The 18,997-nt window shown below is 40.1% G+C and overlaps 1 protein-coding gene across 2 annotated transcripts; it reads left to right on the top strand.

Annotated features, from left to right (window-relative positions):
• Positions 1 to 384: 384 nt before the first annotated feature.
• GRSF1 (G-rich RNA sequence binding factor 1) lies at positions 385 to 18,400 on the top strand. 2 transcript variants are annotated; one of them, XM_066387469.1, is made up of 10 exons: positions 385 to 1,272; positions 3,658 to 3,814; positions 5,241 to 5,396; positions 5,752 to 5,895; positions 6,747 to 6,882; positions 9,092 to 9,273; positions 10,352 to 10,473; positions 11,628 to 11,763; positions 12,118 to 12,193; positions 13,409 to 18,400. In XM_066387469.1, exons 1-9 carry the CDS (start codon positions 919 to 921, stop codon positions 12,165 to 12,167), a joined length of 1,437 nt encoding a protein of 478 aa, XP_066243566.1. In that variant the 5' UTR covers positions 385 to 918; the 3' UTR covers positions 12,168 to 12,193; positions 13,409 to 18,400. The 2 variants fall into 2 exon arrangements, with proteins under 2 accessions (XP_066243566.1, XP_066243567.1); XM_066387470.1 differs by lacking the exon at positions 385 to 1,272 and adding an exon at positions 1,312 to 1,543.
• Positions 18,401 to 18,997: the final 597 nt, after the last annotated feature.

The raw sequence follows: 18,997 nt of genomic DNA, 5'->3' as shown, positions 1-18,997 counted from the left end.
TTTCTAAAATGAATAAATAAAAAAATAAAATAAAAAAATTAATATTTTCTTAAATTCCCTAACTTCATTATACTTTTCTTTGAATTTTTCCACAATTAGAAGTTTAAAATATTAGCTTTTGCTATTGTTTACTCTCCAACTCCCTTTTGCCTATTAATGAGACGGCTCCTGGCCACAGGAAGAGGAAAACTGCACAACCAGTTTTGCAAACCTCTGCCTGTCCACTTGTGAATACACTAACTCAAGACAAGCTTTACTTTTGTTATATACCTGTATAATCAGCATGTAAGTATCGACTTCATTTTAAAATTTATTGACTGATTTTTAGAAAGACAGAGGAAGGGGGAAGCAGGAAGCATTCATTTTTTTGTTCCACTTATTAGTCGCTTTCCTGCTTGTGCCCAGACCAGGTGTTCCAGGACGACACTCTTGACTGACTGAGCTAACCTGCCAGGGCTCTATTTCATTTGGAAAGAAAGTTGGCTTTCTGCATACATCTCAAGTTTGGGGGCTACTAAACCTTCTCCATTTATCCCCTTTTTATAAGCGGAGTACCACAAGTCCTTCCAGAAACAGCTGTCAGCCATCACGTCACGCGTTTCGGGGGCACGGTACCCGGCGTCCGCCCGACAGAGCCATCTCTAAAGCTGGAGGCCTCCGCCTGGCCCACTTACTCCGGGCCTCAGTTTCCCCCGAAGGGAGCGGGCCGTAGCAGGGTCCCGGGCCGCAGGCTGCCCCGCCCCCAGGGCGGAGACCGGGCGGAGCAGCGCGCTCCCCTCCGCCGCCTGCCGACTCGCTGCTGCCCCAGGTGCCCGCGGCGCATGTGCCTGGCGCCCCTCCCCGGCCCTGGATTCCACTTCCCCTCCGCTGGCGCTGCAGCCGCAGCTGCTTCCAGGCCCCGCGCCGGCTCCAGAGTCCATGGCCGGGACGCGCTGGGTGCTCGGGGCGCTGCTCCGGGGCTGCGGCTGCAACTGCAGCAGCTGCCGGCGCACCGGCGCCGCCTGCCTGCCCTTCTACTCGGCCGCCGGCTCCTTCCCTTCGGGCGTCTCGGGCCGTCGCCGCCTGCTGCTGTTGCTCGGGGCCGCCGCGGCCGCCGCCTCTCAGACACGGGGCCTCCAGACGGGGCCTGCGCCCGCCGGGAGGCTGGCGGGGTTTCCCCCTGCGGCCGCCTCCGCCGCCGCCACGGCTGCCGCTTCTTACCCGGCCCTGCGCGCCCCTCTGCTGCCGCAGTCGCTGGCGGCGGCCGCGGGCCCGGCGCGGGGCTACAGCCAGGTGCGTGGGCGCCGCGAGCCGCGCGCGAGACCCTCCCCCGGCCGCGCGCACGCGTCCCCGCGCCCCTCCGCGTGCGCGGCCGGGCATCCGGGGCACGCGCCTTACACCCGCCCCCACCCCCGGCCGCCCAGTCCTCCTATTGGGCCCCGGAACAAGGGATGCTCTCCCAAGCCTCGGGGTTTCTCCTTGTTTTGTTCTGAGACTGTGGTCAGGTGGGCAGCGTAGTGTGGCTGGGGGTAGATGTTGCGGCCTTGTTTCCTGCTGGCCCATGGTAGGTCCTGGGAGGCCGTGGACGCCCGCACCCCGCATCCCTGTGGCTCCCCGTCCGCTGGTTGTGAAGTTGGGAGGCCCCGCTCCTCGGCGGGTTGGGAATGTCTGTGCAGCCAGAGCGCGAGGCCTGGGCGGCCCCGGGCGCCTCGCGGCCGGCGGATGTGAGGGCTCACGCTCCCAGCTGCGTGGGCTGGGTTCTTGGGGAGGGAGGCTCGTCCTTAGGGCTCCTCTTCCCTGTAGTGCTTCTGTGGAAGGCGGGCTGCCCCGCTTTACTGAAGGTCACCTCTGCACCTCCACTTCCTCTGACAGAAGGTCCTGTGGGATCACGGGTCGCCGCCGTCAGGGAGGACAGTTTGGGAGACTGGGATATCGGGGGAGGAGCGCCGAGGAGAGGGGACGTCTAGGACTGAGGGAGGCCAGGGTTGGGGAATCTGGGAGTGGGGTCTACAGTATTTTCATTTTTAAAGTCAGTGTGTGCTTTGAGAACTTAGATTGCAGATTTTTGGTGCCTTGTAGGAAACTTGCTTTTTGCTTGTTACGTGGTGTCTGGGAAATGTCACCACATTTTTTGACTATCCAAGTCCTGATGCTTTGGTTTATGTTTATCTTAACTCAATTTGTGCTTCTCCTTGAACTTAGGGAAACTAAGGGAGGCTAGCATGGCTGTTGTTTGCCAGTGGCTGAGCTAATTGACTTGAATCCAGGCCCAATACTTTCTGCTGCCTGTGATGCTTATGGAATTCTGGGAAATTGGGGGATGTTGCCATTATTAAAAAATAAACTTATGTCTAATAAGCCTTTGTGAGTTGGCTGCTCTCGACTTGTTTTCTGTGGAATTGACTAGTGGTATCTGTTGAGCCTCTACTAGTGTTGTACACTGCTTGTATTTGTCATCGACTTATTAAAATTATATGTAAGTCTTCATGAAAATGATGGGAACATACAAAGGAGAGTATTTCTCTCTTTAGCCCAGTAGAATGCAAGTCACTTAAAGCATGAATGGTCTTCTTGTGTTCATTGTAATGCTATTTGCATTCTTATTAAATATGTTCAGACCCCTGCTAGAGATTTACATTTATCATTGACCCCATAAAATTAGACGTGTTTATGTAAACCGGGCAAGTACAAAGGAATCTTCTTCCTTAGCTCAGTAGAATGCAAAATTTAAAACTTAAGTTGTCTTCCCTGTTATGGTTATGGTGTTTGTTGGAATCTTATTAAATTACAATTTTTGCTTAGTTTTGTAAAATAGTGTTCTTGAGATATGTCTTGGGCTCCTGTTACCTCCCACAACTGCTGTTGCCTTTTATGATTTTGTCCTTATTCAACTGGTCTGACATACCAGTTGACAGATTATTCTTTCCAAACATTCTGCTGTCTTGTTCGTTTATCCACTTCTAAATGGCTTGTATTAACTTCCCTTTGCCTACCAGGTTAAGGAGGCACATTGAGCTTCACACTCAAATCCCTCTGCTAAATGGTACCAAGTTCCTTTTGCCATTTCATCTTCCTTGGCTCCTAATTGAACCCTACAGTTTAGCCAAATGGGATTATTGCTATTTTGCAAATGAGCTTTTGTTTGTACTGCTTTCTACCCTCAGCCCTCAAATTGAAATACCCTTTCCTTTATGTATCGCTGTCAGAAGTCTATCTTTCCTTCAAAGTCCATCTCATATCATGTCTTGATTATTCTTGTAGTGCTTTGTTTTGAATTCTTCTATTATTTTGTATCTTATAGCACTTAAAGCATCTTGTGTGCTTATCTCCGTGTAGATGGTAAGGAAGATAGATATTTGTCGAATTGAAGGGACCCCTCTTCTTCTGCCTTAATGGAAACACTGTTATTAGGTGTGGTAATTTGGGCCTGAAGAATTTCAAAACAAGTCCTGAATAAAATTTCTGTCCTGCCAAACCATTAGGATATACCTGCTTGTTGCTTTAGGATGTACAATTTAAACCAGAACAGGATGAGTTGGATTTTTGATGCTTACTTCTTGCTTCTGAAATATAACTGTCCCTTAAGAATAACATCCAGAGTGTTAGTTTGTGGAAGTAAACATTTTCTAAGCAGTTTGTCAAAGAAATTTTTTTGTATTTCTTCATTTCTCCCGGAAGGAGTCTAAAACTACCTACCTGGAAGACCTTCCACCTCTCGCTGAGTATGAATTGACTCCATCCAAGTTAGGAGAGGAAGTGGACGATGTTTATCTCATTCGAGCTCAAGGATTACCATGGTCATGCACTGTAGAAGATGTGCTTAGCTTTTTTTCAGGTATATTTTATGTGTTTTAAATATGTAGTTTTGAGTGAAAGATAGTCCCACAAAATCCAAGTTAAACTATGCTCTAAACATCTATGATGGTTGAGAATTATCTCATCTGGCTGGTTATATGTGTGTACTAAGTAACACTATGTGTACCATTTGTGATATATACCAGATATATGCCAACCAACCACACACACACACACACACACACACACACACACACACACACCGGATATATACAAAAAATTTAATGCTAAGACTAAAATTTAATAAAACCAGTTTTCTCTGAAGTTTTAATATGTACAGATCAAAAAGCCAAACCTGTTAGTGGAAATATGTTAGTAGGAATATGGATTAAGAGTAGCTGTTTCTGTAATACACATATTTAGAATTCGAGTTCACTTAATATCAAGTGACATAGTTTTCTTAACATGTTTGGAAGGTTTACTTATCTGGTTATTTATTTTTAATCTATTTATTTTATTTAGTGAGAGGAGGGGAAGCAGAGACAGACTCCTGTATGTGCCCTGACTGGTATCTACCCAGCAATCCCTCTAGGGGGGGATGTTCTGCCCATCTAGAGCCCTTGCTCATTTGCAAACAGAGCCATTTTTAGTGCCTGAGGCAGAGGCCATGGAGCCATCCTCAGCACCTGGGGCCACCTTGCTCCAGAGGAGCCATGGCTAACAGGAGGGGAGGATGAGGGAGAGAAGGAGGGAGGGAGAGAGGGAGAGGGAGAGAGAGAGAGAGAGAGAGAGAAGGAGAAGCAAGAGAGAAGTGGGAGGGGGAGGGTTGGAGAAGCAGATAGGTGCTTCTCCTGTGGGCCCTGACTGGGAATTAAACCAGGACATCCACATGCCAGACCAATGCTCTATCATGGAGCCAACAGGCCAGGGCTAGCCTAAATGTTATAAAAGCAAAGTAACATACTAAGTATCTTAATGTGTGGTCAAGCATTTTATAAAGCCATTTACATCTTATACTTTCTCTCATTTTGAGAAGTGTATAGTATAGGGATTTCTTAGTAATTGGAAGAGTTAAATTATGGTAGCAAAATTATTCTTGTAGGAGATATTTTAGAGTTTTTCTGGTTTCTGATTGTAACAAAAGAAGACATTTATGCATAAATGTAACCAGAGAAGCATTGGGAAGGACAATACTTTTTAGGGGGGAGCCTAGCTTGAATTGCCATTTAATAATCAGGAGAGCATAAGCTATGTGCGATAAAGTTTGCTTATCTTTTATACGTGGAACATTTTAGAAACTGTATCATTGGCATTTGGATAGCTTCAGTAATAAGGGTTTGTTTAACAAATATGGCAGGCATTTTGTTTCCTGCTTTGTATTGTTGGAAGATTGCATTCTAGTGATTTGTATAACTGAGCTAAGTTTGATTTCTGGTTTTAATTGACTTTTACTCACATACTTTTAGACTGCAGAATCCGCAATGGTGAGAATGGAATACACTTCCTCTTAAATAGAGATGGGAAACGAAGGGGTGATGCCTTAATTGAAATGGAGTCAGAGCAGGATGTGCAGAAAGCCTTAGAAAAGCACCGCTTGTACATGGGGCAGCGGTACGTGGAAGGTACGTGAAGTCACCTTGTGGCTTTTCATGATCATTACATTGGAGTGAAGCAGTTAGATACTGTGAGTATACCCTTTTTAGAAGGTGCAGAGATGAAGCAGAGATCGTCTGTTTCTTACCTGTGAAATGAAGATGTTGACCAAGTTTACCTTGCAAGTTGTGATGTTTAAATGAGTAAGGCTTGGCACAGAGTACATGTTCAATAAATGTCATTTGTTATTTTCTCCAGAGATGTATAAAAGATTAAAAAAAAATCCTAGCTTTTAAAATCTGGGAGAACCTACCAAGTATGATATTGTTAAAGGCTTCCTTTGTTATGGAAATTTGGCATATCTGTTGTGCTTTTGCTTTGTAGTGTATGAGATAAACAATGAAGATGTGGATGCCTTAATGAAGAGCCTGCAGGTCAAATCTTCACCTGTGGTGAACGACGGTGTGGTCCGGTTGAGAGGACTTCCTTATAGTTGCAATGAGAAAGACATTGTAGACTTCTTTGCAGGTACTTTTCAGTTTTATCATGTTTGGGGACTCATTTTTTTTAAAATTTTTTATTCATTGATTTTTAGAGAAAGGTAGGGGGAAGGGGGAGAGAGGGAGAGAGAAACATCAATTTGTTCTACAGATTTATGCGTTGGTTGATTCTTGTGCCATGACTGGGGATCGAACCCGCTACCTTAGTGAATCAGGACATCACTCTAACTAAGCTAGAGTGATGGGCCTCGAACTGTGTGGGCCTCACATCTTTTTTGTCCCCATTGTCTCTTCTATCTTAGGTGAACCTTTTCCTAGTAACTGCATATAGTTACATTAACTTTTTTAGGGGAGAATTCTTCATTCGGAATTGCAGTATCTAGAAATTATATGTGTTTTGACCTAGAATGCTAATCTTTGGGGGATATCTGATTTCAGAATGATTTCATGTGGGTTTATTTTACTGTTGAGGAAAAATATCCTTTCATAACAGTGTCCGTATTAAGACAGTAGCAATTTGTATGATTTAATACATAGTATTGTCATCTAATTCATAGCTGTAAAATACGCATCATTAGTAGTGATGTTAGTCTAAATCTTTATTTGCCCTACTATATGATGGCTAGAAATGAGAGAAAGAAGATTGTGGATTGCTTGGACTCGAAATATTCTGGAAACATAGATGTGTAGGTGTTACAAGTTTTTGGCTGCATAATAATTTTCTGCCAGTTAGGCATGTATCTAACTTTGGGACTGGCAAAACAGCTCCCAGCTTTTACTGATAAAGTAAAAAAGAGAGCATGTGAATGAATATGTTCATTTTAAGGATGAAAAAGCTCCTGTTAGCACTAACTTGTAATAACTTTTTGGTTGGCCCAGGACTGAATATAGTAGACATTACTTTTGTGATGGACTACAGAGGGAGAAGAAAAACAGGAGAAGCCTACGTGCAGTTTGAAGAACCAGAAATGGCCAACCAAGCCCTATTGAAACACAGAGAAGAAATCGGTAACCGGTGAGTAAAGGAGATATGAATGAAGCTGGAGTATCATACATTGGGTCATTTTGATGAATGCAGTGTAATATGACTGTCAAATGATTTAAACACAGAAAAGTAGAGAGAATAGGATGATGGCCTTTCAAAATGTCTTTCACTAGATTAACAAATTATTGACATGTTAATTTGCTGTATCTGTTATTTCAGTATGCATCTTTAAAATACATTTTCTTACATGATCCCACTATTATCACATCTAACAAAATTAGCAACACTTTATTATCTAATGCCAGTCCATAATCACATTTTCTTAATTATACCTAATATGTCATCCTAGTTGAGGTTTTTTTAATACCGGAATCTAGATAGACATGGTCCACACATTACATTTGATTGTATGTCTGGAGTTCTTTTAAAGTAGAGCAAATCCCCTTTTTAATTTTTTTATTCCTTTCTTTTTAATGTCACTGACTTTTGAAGAAATTGGATTGTCTTATACAGTGTCTCATGTACTATATTTATTTATCTTATTGCTTCCCCACGGTGCCATTTAACTTGTTCCTTTGTGTCTTGTATTAATTCCTGAAAAGGGCAGTTAGAGCTAAAGTCTTGAATTGATTCAAGTTCCTATTTTGATGTGGATACTTTATAGCCGATTCTGTACATCACGTACCTTCAGATACACATAGTGGTGTGTGGCTTCTTTTGTGTTTTAAATTTAATTTTGGAGGAGTACTCTAAAGTGTCAAGTTTTTAATCACTGTTTTGTTGTTTTCTGGCCTTTTTACTTGACTCCTTTGAAAAAAAAAAAAAAAAAAAAAAGCCATTTCAGCCCTGGCTGGTTTGCTCAGCAGTAGAGCGTCGGCCTGCTGGATGGAAGTCCTGGGGTTGATTCCCGGGAAGGGCACACAGGAGAAGCACCCATCCGCTTCTCCACCCTTCCTCCCCTCCTTCCTCTCTGTCTCTCTCTTCCCCTCCCGCAGCCAAGGCTCCATTGGAGCAAAGTTGGCCCGGGCACTGAGGACGGCTCCATGGCCTCCACCTCAGGCGCTAGAATGGCTCTGATTGCAGTGGAGTAACGCCCAGAGAGACTGAGCATTGTCCCCTGGTGGGCATGCCAGGTGTCTGGCATGCGGGAGTCTGTCTGCCTGCCCCCCCCCCAGCTTCTCACTTCGGAAAAGTACAAAAGAAAAAGCCATTTCGAAGCCATTGTATTTCAGAATTCCTTATAGAGTAGCTTCAAAGGTCTTTTATTTTTTAAGTGATAAAAGTATATGCAAAGCACTCACCATTTTCATTTTTTTACAAACATTTTTTAATTTATTGATTGATTTTAGAGAGGAAAGGGAGAGAGAGAGAGGGAAAAACCATCAGTTCGCTGTTCCACTTATACATTCATTGGTTGTTTCTTGTATGTGCCCTGATCGGGGATTGAACCAGCAATCTTGGTGTATCAGGACAGTGCCCTAACCAACTCAGCTAGGACAGCACCCCCATTTTCTTTCAGCACTTGTAGGTCTTTAAATATAAATAGAAATGATTTTTACAATTTAAGCTTAAAAACCTAATTTAGAAAAGCAGTGTTGAGAAAAAGGAACTGGATCCAGAAGCTTGGATTTAATAGTCTTACTGCCAACCAGATTGGAATTGACATTTAGATAACGAGTTCTCATTAGATTCTTAGCGAAGTTCTGGAAAGGAGTTAGCTGCTCATCTACTGTGACTTTTAATATGATTAATTTTCACAGAATTGAATTTTAAGGTTTCAATGGATTGTTAACCAACTGTGAAAAACAAAACCCTCTTACCAGATTAATTCTTTGCACATGCACAATTTACCTGAACATAGTAGTTCTCATGAAGCAAAACAGAGTAGAAAATAGTGTTAAAATGTATATGAAGAAGCCCAGCAGCCAGTAAGTACACAACTGAGTGCAGCAGCAGGTCGATATTTCTCTCTCTCCTCTGAAATCTGTCAAGTAAAATTTTTTTAATGTATATGAAGAAAACTTGAGAGGGGAGTAAGTCATTGATCTGATCTGTTAAGAGTGCTTTTTCATGGGCTAATATCCATTCTTACCTCTTCCACACCACTACAACCTGTTACCTTTGGACACTTGTATTTCATAAGCTGTTGGAAATATTTATATACATGTTTTCTTTTAAATGAGTTCAATGTAAAGTTACTTTGCACCATTTGTGCCTGTTCTCTTTTGCTTTGACATAGTTATATAGAGATATTTCCAAGCAGAAGGAATGAAGTTCGAACACATGTTGGTTCTCATAAGGGAAAGAAAATGGCATCTCCTACTGCTAAGTATATAACTGAGCCAGAAGTGGTCTTTGAAGAACACGAAGTAAATGAGGATGTTCGACCTATGACAGCTTTTGAATGTGAGAAGGAAATAGGTAAGGACCTGCCTGCCTCTTGTTGAGACTCATTAGGTCTATCTTGTATGTTTTGATATTTGTTAAAGTATTTCTTTTTACTATGTTGTATGAAACTATAAAACTGTCAGACAAGGGAACTGAGAAAGGTTTAATAACATCTTTGAATGTAGTATGTACCTTGAATATATGCAGAAGGGCTTAATTACTTCATAAGGTTTTAAAAATTAATATTTGTGAATTGTGTGTCAGAAAAGCTGGGTGGCACAAATATAACAAAAGGAGTAAAATGGCAATATTTAAACGAGGTGAGAAAAGATGTGGGTGGAGAGCAGGAATGCTGACTGAAATGAGGAGTTTTGGTTGCCTCTGTATTTAACTATTCCTGTGAACCCTAACCTCAAAGCAACATTTGGAATCTTTGAAGTTTCATCAGTGCTTTTTAAACTGGTGTGCTGGGATTATCCTGTTACCATATATACATGTGTGTGTCTTTATGTTTTTTAGTGCCTATAAGAAAGTTACTCTTTCCTTAATTTTTTTCATTAATTAAAAAAATAGGCCCTGGCCGGTTGGCTCAGTGGTAGAGCGTCAGCCTGGTGAGCAGGAGTCCCGGGTTCGATTCCCAGCCAAGGCACACAGGAGAAGCGCCCATCTGCTTTTCCACCCCTCCCCCTCTCTTTCCTCTCTGTCTCTCTCTTCCCCTCCTGCAGCCGAAGCTCCATTGGAGCAAAGTTGGCCCGGGCACTGAGGATGGCTCTATGGCCTCTGCCTCAGGCGCTAGAATGGCTCTGCTTGCAACAGCAACGCCCCAGATGGGCAGAGCATTGCCCCCTGGTGGGCGTGCCGGGTGGATCCCGGTCGGGCGCATGCGGGAGTCTGTCTGACTGCCTCCCTGTTTCCAACTTCAGAAAAATACCAAAAAAAAAAAATACGGCAAAAATTTTAGATCACTTTGGCTTTTAAAATTAAAGCCCTCGTTCCTTTCTGGTTCAAAAGGAATTGAGGATTTTGACATAAAAGTTATACCCAGTTGTAATCTGTTAATAACTTTTGAAGCTTTTATGCTCTTGACAGTCCTTTTTGTTCCGCTTCCCAGAGTTGCCTAAGGAGATGTCGGAAAAGCTTCCAGACGCTGTTGATTTTGGGACTACGCCTTCTTTACATTTTGTTCACATGAGAGGGCTGCCTTTCCAAGCCAATGCCCAAGACATTATAAACGTACGTGGCAGTAAGATACCCGGTCTCAATAGGTTTGAGTAAAGGTTCTAAAATTGAACTTCTATTAATTTCCGGAAGATAGAGAAGAAAATACAGTATTTCCAGAGTATCTTCGGATAGAAAGGTGGCATCTCCATGTTTTTGTGGAGGCTTGTTTTATTTTCTTTACCTAAGAAATATGGGTTTTATTACATTTTAGGGTGAAATATATAGTGGATAAGAAGATTTTATAGATGCCACAATGTATTATGCAGGTTTAGTATTCAAAGAATGTTTGGTTTTTCTCTGAATTGGTTCAACACATTCAGGTTTGAGTTTAGGAAACTGAGACTCAGAGGAATTTGCCACCGGACAGTTATGTAGAAGACAAGAATTCAGTACTCCAAAATGCTTGGAACTTTCATTAGACCACGTAGCCTTCTTGCATTATGATTCTCTAATAGGTACCAGATCTTTACCTAAGTGAAGGCTGTATAGTCTCATTACAGCATTCCATTTTGTTGCTTTGGTTTGGAATGATAACCACTAATTTGTCTGTTTAAGTAGTGCTGATAAGAACTGGTCATCAGGTACATGTCGGATGAAAAAAATGATAAAAATGAATTATTAAGAAAGAAAGTATATGCCCAGGCCAGATAGCTCAGTTGGTTAAAGCACTGTCTTAAAGCACGGGGTTGCCGGTTCAGCCCCTGGTTAGGACACCCTACAGGAGCAGATCCACGTTCCTGTCTCTCTCTCCCCCTTCCTCTTTCTAAAATCAGTAGGAAAAAAATGTGTTTGATGGACAAACAGTCTTTAGAAACAGGGAAGGGTGCGTGTGGGAGGAATAATAAAAGTGGTCTTGATTGGTATAAAAAAAAGTTGAGAACTATTTGTTGTATAGTATTATATTTATATACTATAGATTTAAATTCTTACAGACAGTTTTAAGTTTTCTGTGAACAGATATTTGAAATGAACCTTGAGTTTCTAAGAAGATCAGAGAAGCCAGAGAGATGGTAGATGCCTAACTACTTTTGTTGCTTAAAGAGATTGCCTAAAAAGCAAATTAAAGTGTATGAATCAGTCTGAAAGAAAAATGTAGAATCATTAGACTTGTAGAAATGAACCTCATACCATTATGTTCCATTTGGCTCCCTTTGTTTGTTGTTTAGTTTTTTGCTCCACTAAAGCCTGTTAGAATCACCATGGAGTACAGTTCCAGCGGCAAGGCCACCGGAGAAGCTGATGTGCACTTCGAAACCCACGAAGATGCTGTCGCAGCTATGCTCAAGGATCGGTCCCATGTTCGTAAGTGCTGCCTGCTCGTGGTTTTCATTGTCACGTGTGATGTATGTCTTTGCTTACAGATTCCTTGTTCTGTTTTGGATTTTGCCTAGACTATTTCCTTGGAAAAATTGTACTCTAATACGACTAAAGTAAACGTAAAAAGGATAAAGTGCTGTAATGTAATGAAAAGCATTTATTTGCTAATTCTCCTGCATATTTTTATCCAGAGTTAGTCAGGATTTTTAATTTTGGTTTTTATTTTAGTTAAAAGAAATGGGCAAAGGGTTTGAGTTTCTGTCTCAACCACAAGAAAAATGGCTATAATATTTCTGCCTGTTCATCTTTTTGAACTAAAACTTTTTTTGTCATTCTCAGACCATAGGTATATTGAATTGTTCCTGAATTCATGTCCAAAGGGAAAATAAGACTTCTAGGGACTCCAGAGAATAAGGTAAATTTAATAGGTACACTTGTGGAAATTATTTTCAATTGATAAATTAATCATTAACTCACTGATTTGTAATATGGTAGAAACTGTTCTCTTTAATAAAGATGAAAGAGCCTGACCTGTGGTGGCGCAGTGGATAAAGCGTCGACCTGGAAATGCTGAGGTCGCCGGTTTGAAACCCTGGGCTTGCCTGGTCAAGGCACATATGGGAGTTGATGCTTCCAGCTCCTCCCCCCCCTTCTCTCTCTCTGTCTCTCCTCTCTCTCTCTCTCTCTCTCTCTCTCTCTCTCCCCCTCCCCCCCTCTCCTCTCTAAAATGAATAAATAAAAAAATTAAGAAAAAATAAAGATGAAAGTAATTATGATAATTGAAGCATCAATATAAGGAAAGACATTCTGCTCGGAAACAGAATTCATTATGATAGTATAGTGGCTTTGAGTATTTTCTCCATATATAATTCTCGGCACTCCTCATATTATATGCCTAAAAATAATTTTTTACCTTTAGCAGCTATAAATCATACTACACCGGAAATGTGCTTGCATTTGTTTTTATTTCTATGAAATTTTAAACACATTTTCTCAGTTCTAAGATATTTTTAAAATGTTTAAAATGATATGTCTGGAACCAGGGTGTATCAATGATATGTACACTTGCTGTACTACTGTTTCTTTTCCTAAGATGGTGTTATGAAAATGCTTGTGCTAGGAAGTACATGATTTCATGGGGTTAACGTACCTGTGACAAATCTAAATATGTCTTGATGTCTTTTACTTTGACTAAATGTTATGCTGTGTCTTTTTTCCCTGTAAAATCTTTTGGTATATTTTATTCTGATCATTTTCTCTACATGTAGTGGTGCCTTCCTTTTAGACACTTAACCATAATGATTTCTTGAACACACATGGGGCATTTCTTTATCGTAGTTTTCGTGGGTTGTTTTTGGATCTGAAGTCCCACAATTTTGTAATATTAAATGCTGATATTAGCTAAAATCTGTGTAAAATATATTCTGTACTCAACTTTAAAAAGCTCCTATCTTCATACCCGGCTGCAAATACTAATGCCTAATTTTCCTCACCTCAACTTAATTTCTCAGATAAGTTTTACTAAATTGCAAAGAAAAAAAATTTATTGAATTTTTAATTTTAAATGGTATGGGAATATGTTCAGCACTTTTTCATTGTTAGTAAATGTGCAATGCTCTTTTTATTTCAGGATGAAGCAAGAAGCATTTCATTTGCACATCTTTCTTGGATATGGGATATAAGGCTCCAGTTTTTTAGCAGCAACTGCTAGAGAAAGGATTTTGGGGTTTGGGGTTAATTGCTTATAAGAAAAATTCCATAGTGGACTGTTTAGAAAGAAAAAGGAAAGATTTAGTTTGGGATTAAATAAACCACACATTTAAATTTTGTTTAATCTGTCCAGGATAGGATCTGATTTAAAAATCTAGTCTTTATTTTATGATTAAATAATTTGTTTTCATAGAGGATATGTTATCCAGTGTAAAGACTGCATATTTTTATTCAGCACTGTCCTTTAAAATCTCCCATTTTAAAAATGATTTGTTTGAGAGCTCTGATATAAAACTTCCTATGGAATAAAATACGGATTTATTTTAACCAAATACTCACCAAAGCAAGCAAAGGTTTCAGACCTTTGAACCATTATGGTTCAGCAGAGTAGTTATAACTTTAGGTGTGTTGGATGACTTAGGGGTAGAAATTTTTAAAAATGATTCAAACGAGAGAAAAGTAGACCACAGGTTACTGAGTATAAATGACAACCGTCTGGCAGTTTCCTATCTTCAGAAATGTTTTGCCTTTCTAAGCCTGTGCCACTGGCATTTAACATTAGTGCCTGTATACTTCAGGAGGGAGTTCTAGCCTCAACTTAAAAGTTGTCTGAACACATCTCCCCGCCCCCACCCCATTTTTGGTTTTGGGTAAGCATTAGGGGTATTATTTTCAAAACTGTGAAGTGACACGTCACAACAGTCCCTACCAGTAAGGACATTAATGGCTTCACTTGAATTTAAACCAGCTCTAGATAGGAAAACATCTAAATCCCCTCATTTGCTTTTTCAGTGGGGTAGCACATCCCATATTTTAGAACAAGTAGGGGTGCCTTGCTTAAATAAAAATAGCATTTAATGTATAATTGTGTGAAGGGTTTATGGATAAAGCTGTACTTCTGTCACATTGTGGCAGTAACTTCTGCTTTAATATTAAACAGCTTGTTATTTAAATTTTGGGTCAAAATGCTGGCTTCACAATGTAGTCATTAATAAACTAATTTTATGTTCACCTGTGTAGGAGAATCAAAGTCCTGTATATTTTTTTTGCCATGTTCCTGTTCTCAGGGTGACAACTGCTACGTAGTTACCAGGAGATGCAGTTCTAGTTCTTCAAATCGAATTAGTCCAGGTTTCTGAGAGGTGATGGCTGGAAGAGAGATTATGTCTTCTCTCAGTAATTCATAACCATCTTTGATTACCAGCTAAGATACAAAATTACTGTACTGTAAGTAGTCAATAAATGAAGACTTGGTTCAGGCTGCATATTACCTAAGAGTATTTATTTTGGAGTGTGTTGATAAACCAAATATATTTTTATTATATCAAGTCCTGATATATTATTATAAGGAGAAATGATTTTCAGTTGTGTTTGCCATCCTATAAGAATATGACTTAGTCAACCAGCTTGACAGCTTCAGTATTACTGCCTAGATGGAAATGTGTTTTCATATATGTGTGCTGAGCTGTGAGAACTGGTGCCTGTAGCTATCTGTAGCTATATTACCTATTAGAATGTGATCTTGTTTCCCTTTAGCAGTAGCTAGTTAATTTGCTGTGAAAAAAAATCTGTAGGGTCTTTTGAGAATGGGGTTGGTGAGGAATTAATTCATTTGCAATCGCTTTATTTTAAAGCTAATAAGTCATTTGCATATCTCTGGGAAAAGAAGGAGAGCAAAAGCCTTAAAATGTTATGTGGTGAGTGAGCTAGAAAGGGTTTATCTTTTTCGCACACTAGTAGCTGAGTTTTCAGTGAAAAAAAATGGCCATTGGGAAGTTATCTAATGAATTCATATACTTTTTAATACTTGCTTTAGTAAGTTATTGTTCATAATTTAGGTTACTACATGAATGATTGCTGACAAGGCAAGTGTAAAAAGCACGTAATAGAATAAAAGTCTTTCATTTCTATCCAAAAGACATTTTTCTTTCCTTAAATTCGACAAAACTGGGTTGAATATCATTATTGGCTATTAATATAAGTAATGACAGTGATTTTCTTTTCTATTTATGTCTTTATAATCTCCTTTGTGGTAAAGCTATCAAAAAGAGGGGGATTGGATATGGCCAGGTGACCTATATCCTGCTTTAGCTGGCTACTTCTCAAATTGTTGTAAGAAAGGACTCGGTTAATTAACAGAGATACCAAGGAAGAAATTGCTAAAGATTGTGATCTGGTCTGACAGACTCACTGATACCAGAGAATGAAGCAGAACCAGAGTGTTTGTCCCTCTGCCTGGATGAGGGAGCCTTGTGCCAGGTGGGAAGAGAGGCTGAGTCTGCTATGGAGTGGACATCTCTCAATCCCCATAACAGGTGCAGGGTGGGGAGGAAGAAACAGGAGAGCTGCTCTGTCTACATGAGGTTTTGAGGCAAGGACCCTGCTGATTATTAGTCAACATGCCCTCTTGGTATCCTCTGCCCTAAACATCTTCAGCAGATTCTCATGTGGAGATTTTCCTCTGGGTTACATCTATTCATCTTACAATTGAAAACATTTCATTGCTTTCAGAGTTTCCCCTAAATTAGGTGAAAGGGTTTACATTCAATTGGTAGGACCTGTATTATAGAGCAGAAGGGTATTATTTCAGCAGTAGAGGCAGGCCTGAGTTCTGGGGGCTTTCAAAAAAATTTCTCCAATGTAGTTGGAATGGAATTTTCCCCAATTCAGTGGATTAGAAAATCATCTCTGAAGTTAAAACTGCTATAAACATTTCCATGTAGGTTTTTGTGTGTACTGTACATAATATTTCAACTCATTTAGGTAAATTCCAAGGAGGGGTTGTTGGGTCCTATGGTAAGACTTCGTTTTTACAAGAAACTGTGAAGCTATCTTCTAAGGTGGTTATACCACTTTGCGTCTTCACCAGCGAGGAGTGCGAGTTCCTGTAGCAACTCATCCTTGTAAGCATTTGGTGTTCTCGGTATTTTGAATTTTCGCTATTCTGATAAGTGTGTAGTGGTGTCTTGTTTTAATCTGTAATTCCATAATTTCATAAGATGTTGAGCATCTTTTTATATATTTGAATCTGCAGATTGTCTTTGGTGAGGTGCCTATTCACATCTTTTGCCCAGTTTTTTAGTTGGGTGATTTTCTTAATTTTAGGAAGGGGATGTAAGAAGTTTTTATTTGGTCCTTAAGTCTTGAAGATATGAAAATAAACAGTGGGATAAATTTAAAAAATCATTTGTTTAATTTTTTGAAGGAAATGCAATTCTAGAGATACGAAGGGATATACGGTCTCCCTCCCTTCCTGTACTTCAGCCACTTACTTTTTCTTAGGCACCCTGTCATCAGTTTCTAATGTGAACTTCCAGTGATATTTACTGTCCAGATAAGTAAATATAGCCAATGTTTTCATTTAAGATATACAGCAGACTATATATACTATTCTGTACCCTTTTTCCATTTGATACATCGTAAAGATCATTTGCTATCAGTATACAAAATTCTTCCTCATTTTTTAAAATGATTGTACATAGTATGGATGTATGCACTGGAACCGTTCCCTTACTAATGAACACAAATTGTTTCCAAGCTTTTGCTGTTTAATTCTGAAAAGAATTACCTTGTATAAGTATGTCATTAGGTACATACATAAATTTCTCTGTAGGATAAATGGTCAGAGTATGTACACTTGTAATTTAAATCAAATTAAATTTGTATCTCTATATATTTTTTAGCTTGCACCAGCAGTGCAAGTGCCTTCTTCATAGCCTCACTGACACAGTGTATTAGCAGCTCTTTGCCAGTCTGAGAGATTACACACACAAACACAAACAATGGTATTATGAGGTAGCACTTCACATTGAGAACGTTTGCATGTCCTTTTTTGTGAATTCTCTTCATATCCTCTCAGTTTTCTTATAATCCTCATATACTTGTCATCATTAATTTTAAAGCAAATCCAGACCATAGTATCATTTATCTGTGGTTCAGTATACATCTCTTTAAAAAGGACTTTTAAAATAATCATTTCTAAAAATACTAATTTCTTATCACCAAATATCTATCTGAAATATCCTCTTAAAAATTTTTTTTAATATTTTATTTATTGATTTTTAGAAAGAGGGGGGAGAGAGAGAGAGAGAGAGAAGGGGGAGGAGCAGGAAGCACCAACTCCCATAATGTGCCTTGACCAGGCAAGCCCAAGGTTTCGAACTGGCAACCTCAGTGTTCCAGGTCGACGCTTTATCCCCCTGCGCCATCACAGGTTAGGATCTTAAACAGTCAACACATTGCAATTGGTTAGGTTACTATACCACCTTTTCCCCTTGTGACATTTTTAATATAAAATTTCAAGCATTTAAGTTTAGTTATAAGCATGCCTATACCTATCACCTCGATTCTACAAGTAATATTTTTCCATATTTTCATTATTATCTGTGCCTCCATTACTCTAGTTCTTTATGTGTGTCAAAGAAAGTTGTAAACATCTATAGTTGACTCTTAAGTTTTTGGGCATACATATTAAGCTTTTTTCTTGTAAAATTTACAGTGACATGAACAATGTTAAATGTACCATTTGATGAGTTTTGATGTACAACTTGTAACCCAAACCACTAGCAAGCTATGGAACGTTTCCATCACATCAGAAAGTTTCTTTACCTTCAGTTGCTGTACCTCTCCCATCCCTTCTCCCTGTTGGGATACCGTTTTCACCATAGATTAGTTTGGGCATTCTAGAACTTCATGTAAGTGGAATCGTGTCGTATGTATTCTTGTGTAACTGTCCTTAGCATGTTTTGAATTCACCTATGTGTTTCTGCTTTGTTCCTTTTCATTGCCGAGTAGTATCCCATTGTATGAATATGCCTCAGTTTAACTTTTCACTTGTTAGGTGAACAACTGGTGGATGACGGGCGTTTTCCAGTTTTTGGCTATTATAAATAAAGTTGCTGTGAACCTCTTGTGCAAGCCTTTTTGTGGACCTATGTTTTAATTTCTTTTGAGTAAGTACTTAGCAGAGTATCTTGAGTTGAAAGATTAGTGTATTTTAGCCCCTGGCTGGGTGGGTCAGTGGCAGGGGTCTCCAAACTTTTTACACAGGGGGCCAGTTCACTGTCCCTCAGACCATTGGAGGGCTGCCAAATACAGTGGTCCTCTCACTGACCACCAATGAAAGAGGTGCCCCTTCCAGAAGTGCAGTGGGGGCTGGATAAATGGCCTCAGGGGGCCGCAGTTTGGGGACGCCAGGTAGAGCATCGTTTATCAGGCTGAGGTCATGGGTTCAATCTCCAGTCAGGGCATATACAAGAAGCAACCAATGAGTGCACAACTAAATAGAATAAGCAGAACAGCAAGTTAATGCTTCTTTTTTTCTCCCTACCTTCCCTCTTCCTTCCCTTCCGGTTCCTCCCCCCCCCCATATATATATTCAATGGGAAAAAAATTAGTATATTTTAAATGTTACTAAATTGGCATATCTCTTTCCAAAGTGGTCATCCTGTTTTACGTACCCACAGACAAAATGAGAGTTCCAGTAGGTGTACAGTCTCACCATTTGGTG

This window comes from Saccopteryx leptura, chromosome 5 (genome assembly GCF_036850995.1).
Source record: "Saccopteryx leptura isolate mSacLep1 chromosome 5, mSacLep1_pri_phased_curated, whole genome shotgun sequence".
Classification (NCBI taxonomy): domain Eukaryota; kingdom Metazoa; phylum Chordata; class Mammalia; order Chiroptera; family Emballonuridae; genus Saccopteryx; species Saccopteryx leptura.
This window is presented reverse-complemented; position numbering and strand designations above follow the sequence as displayed.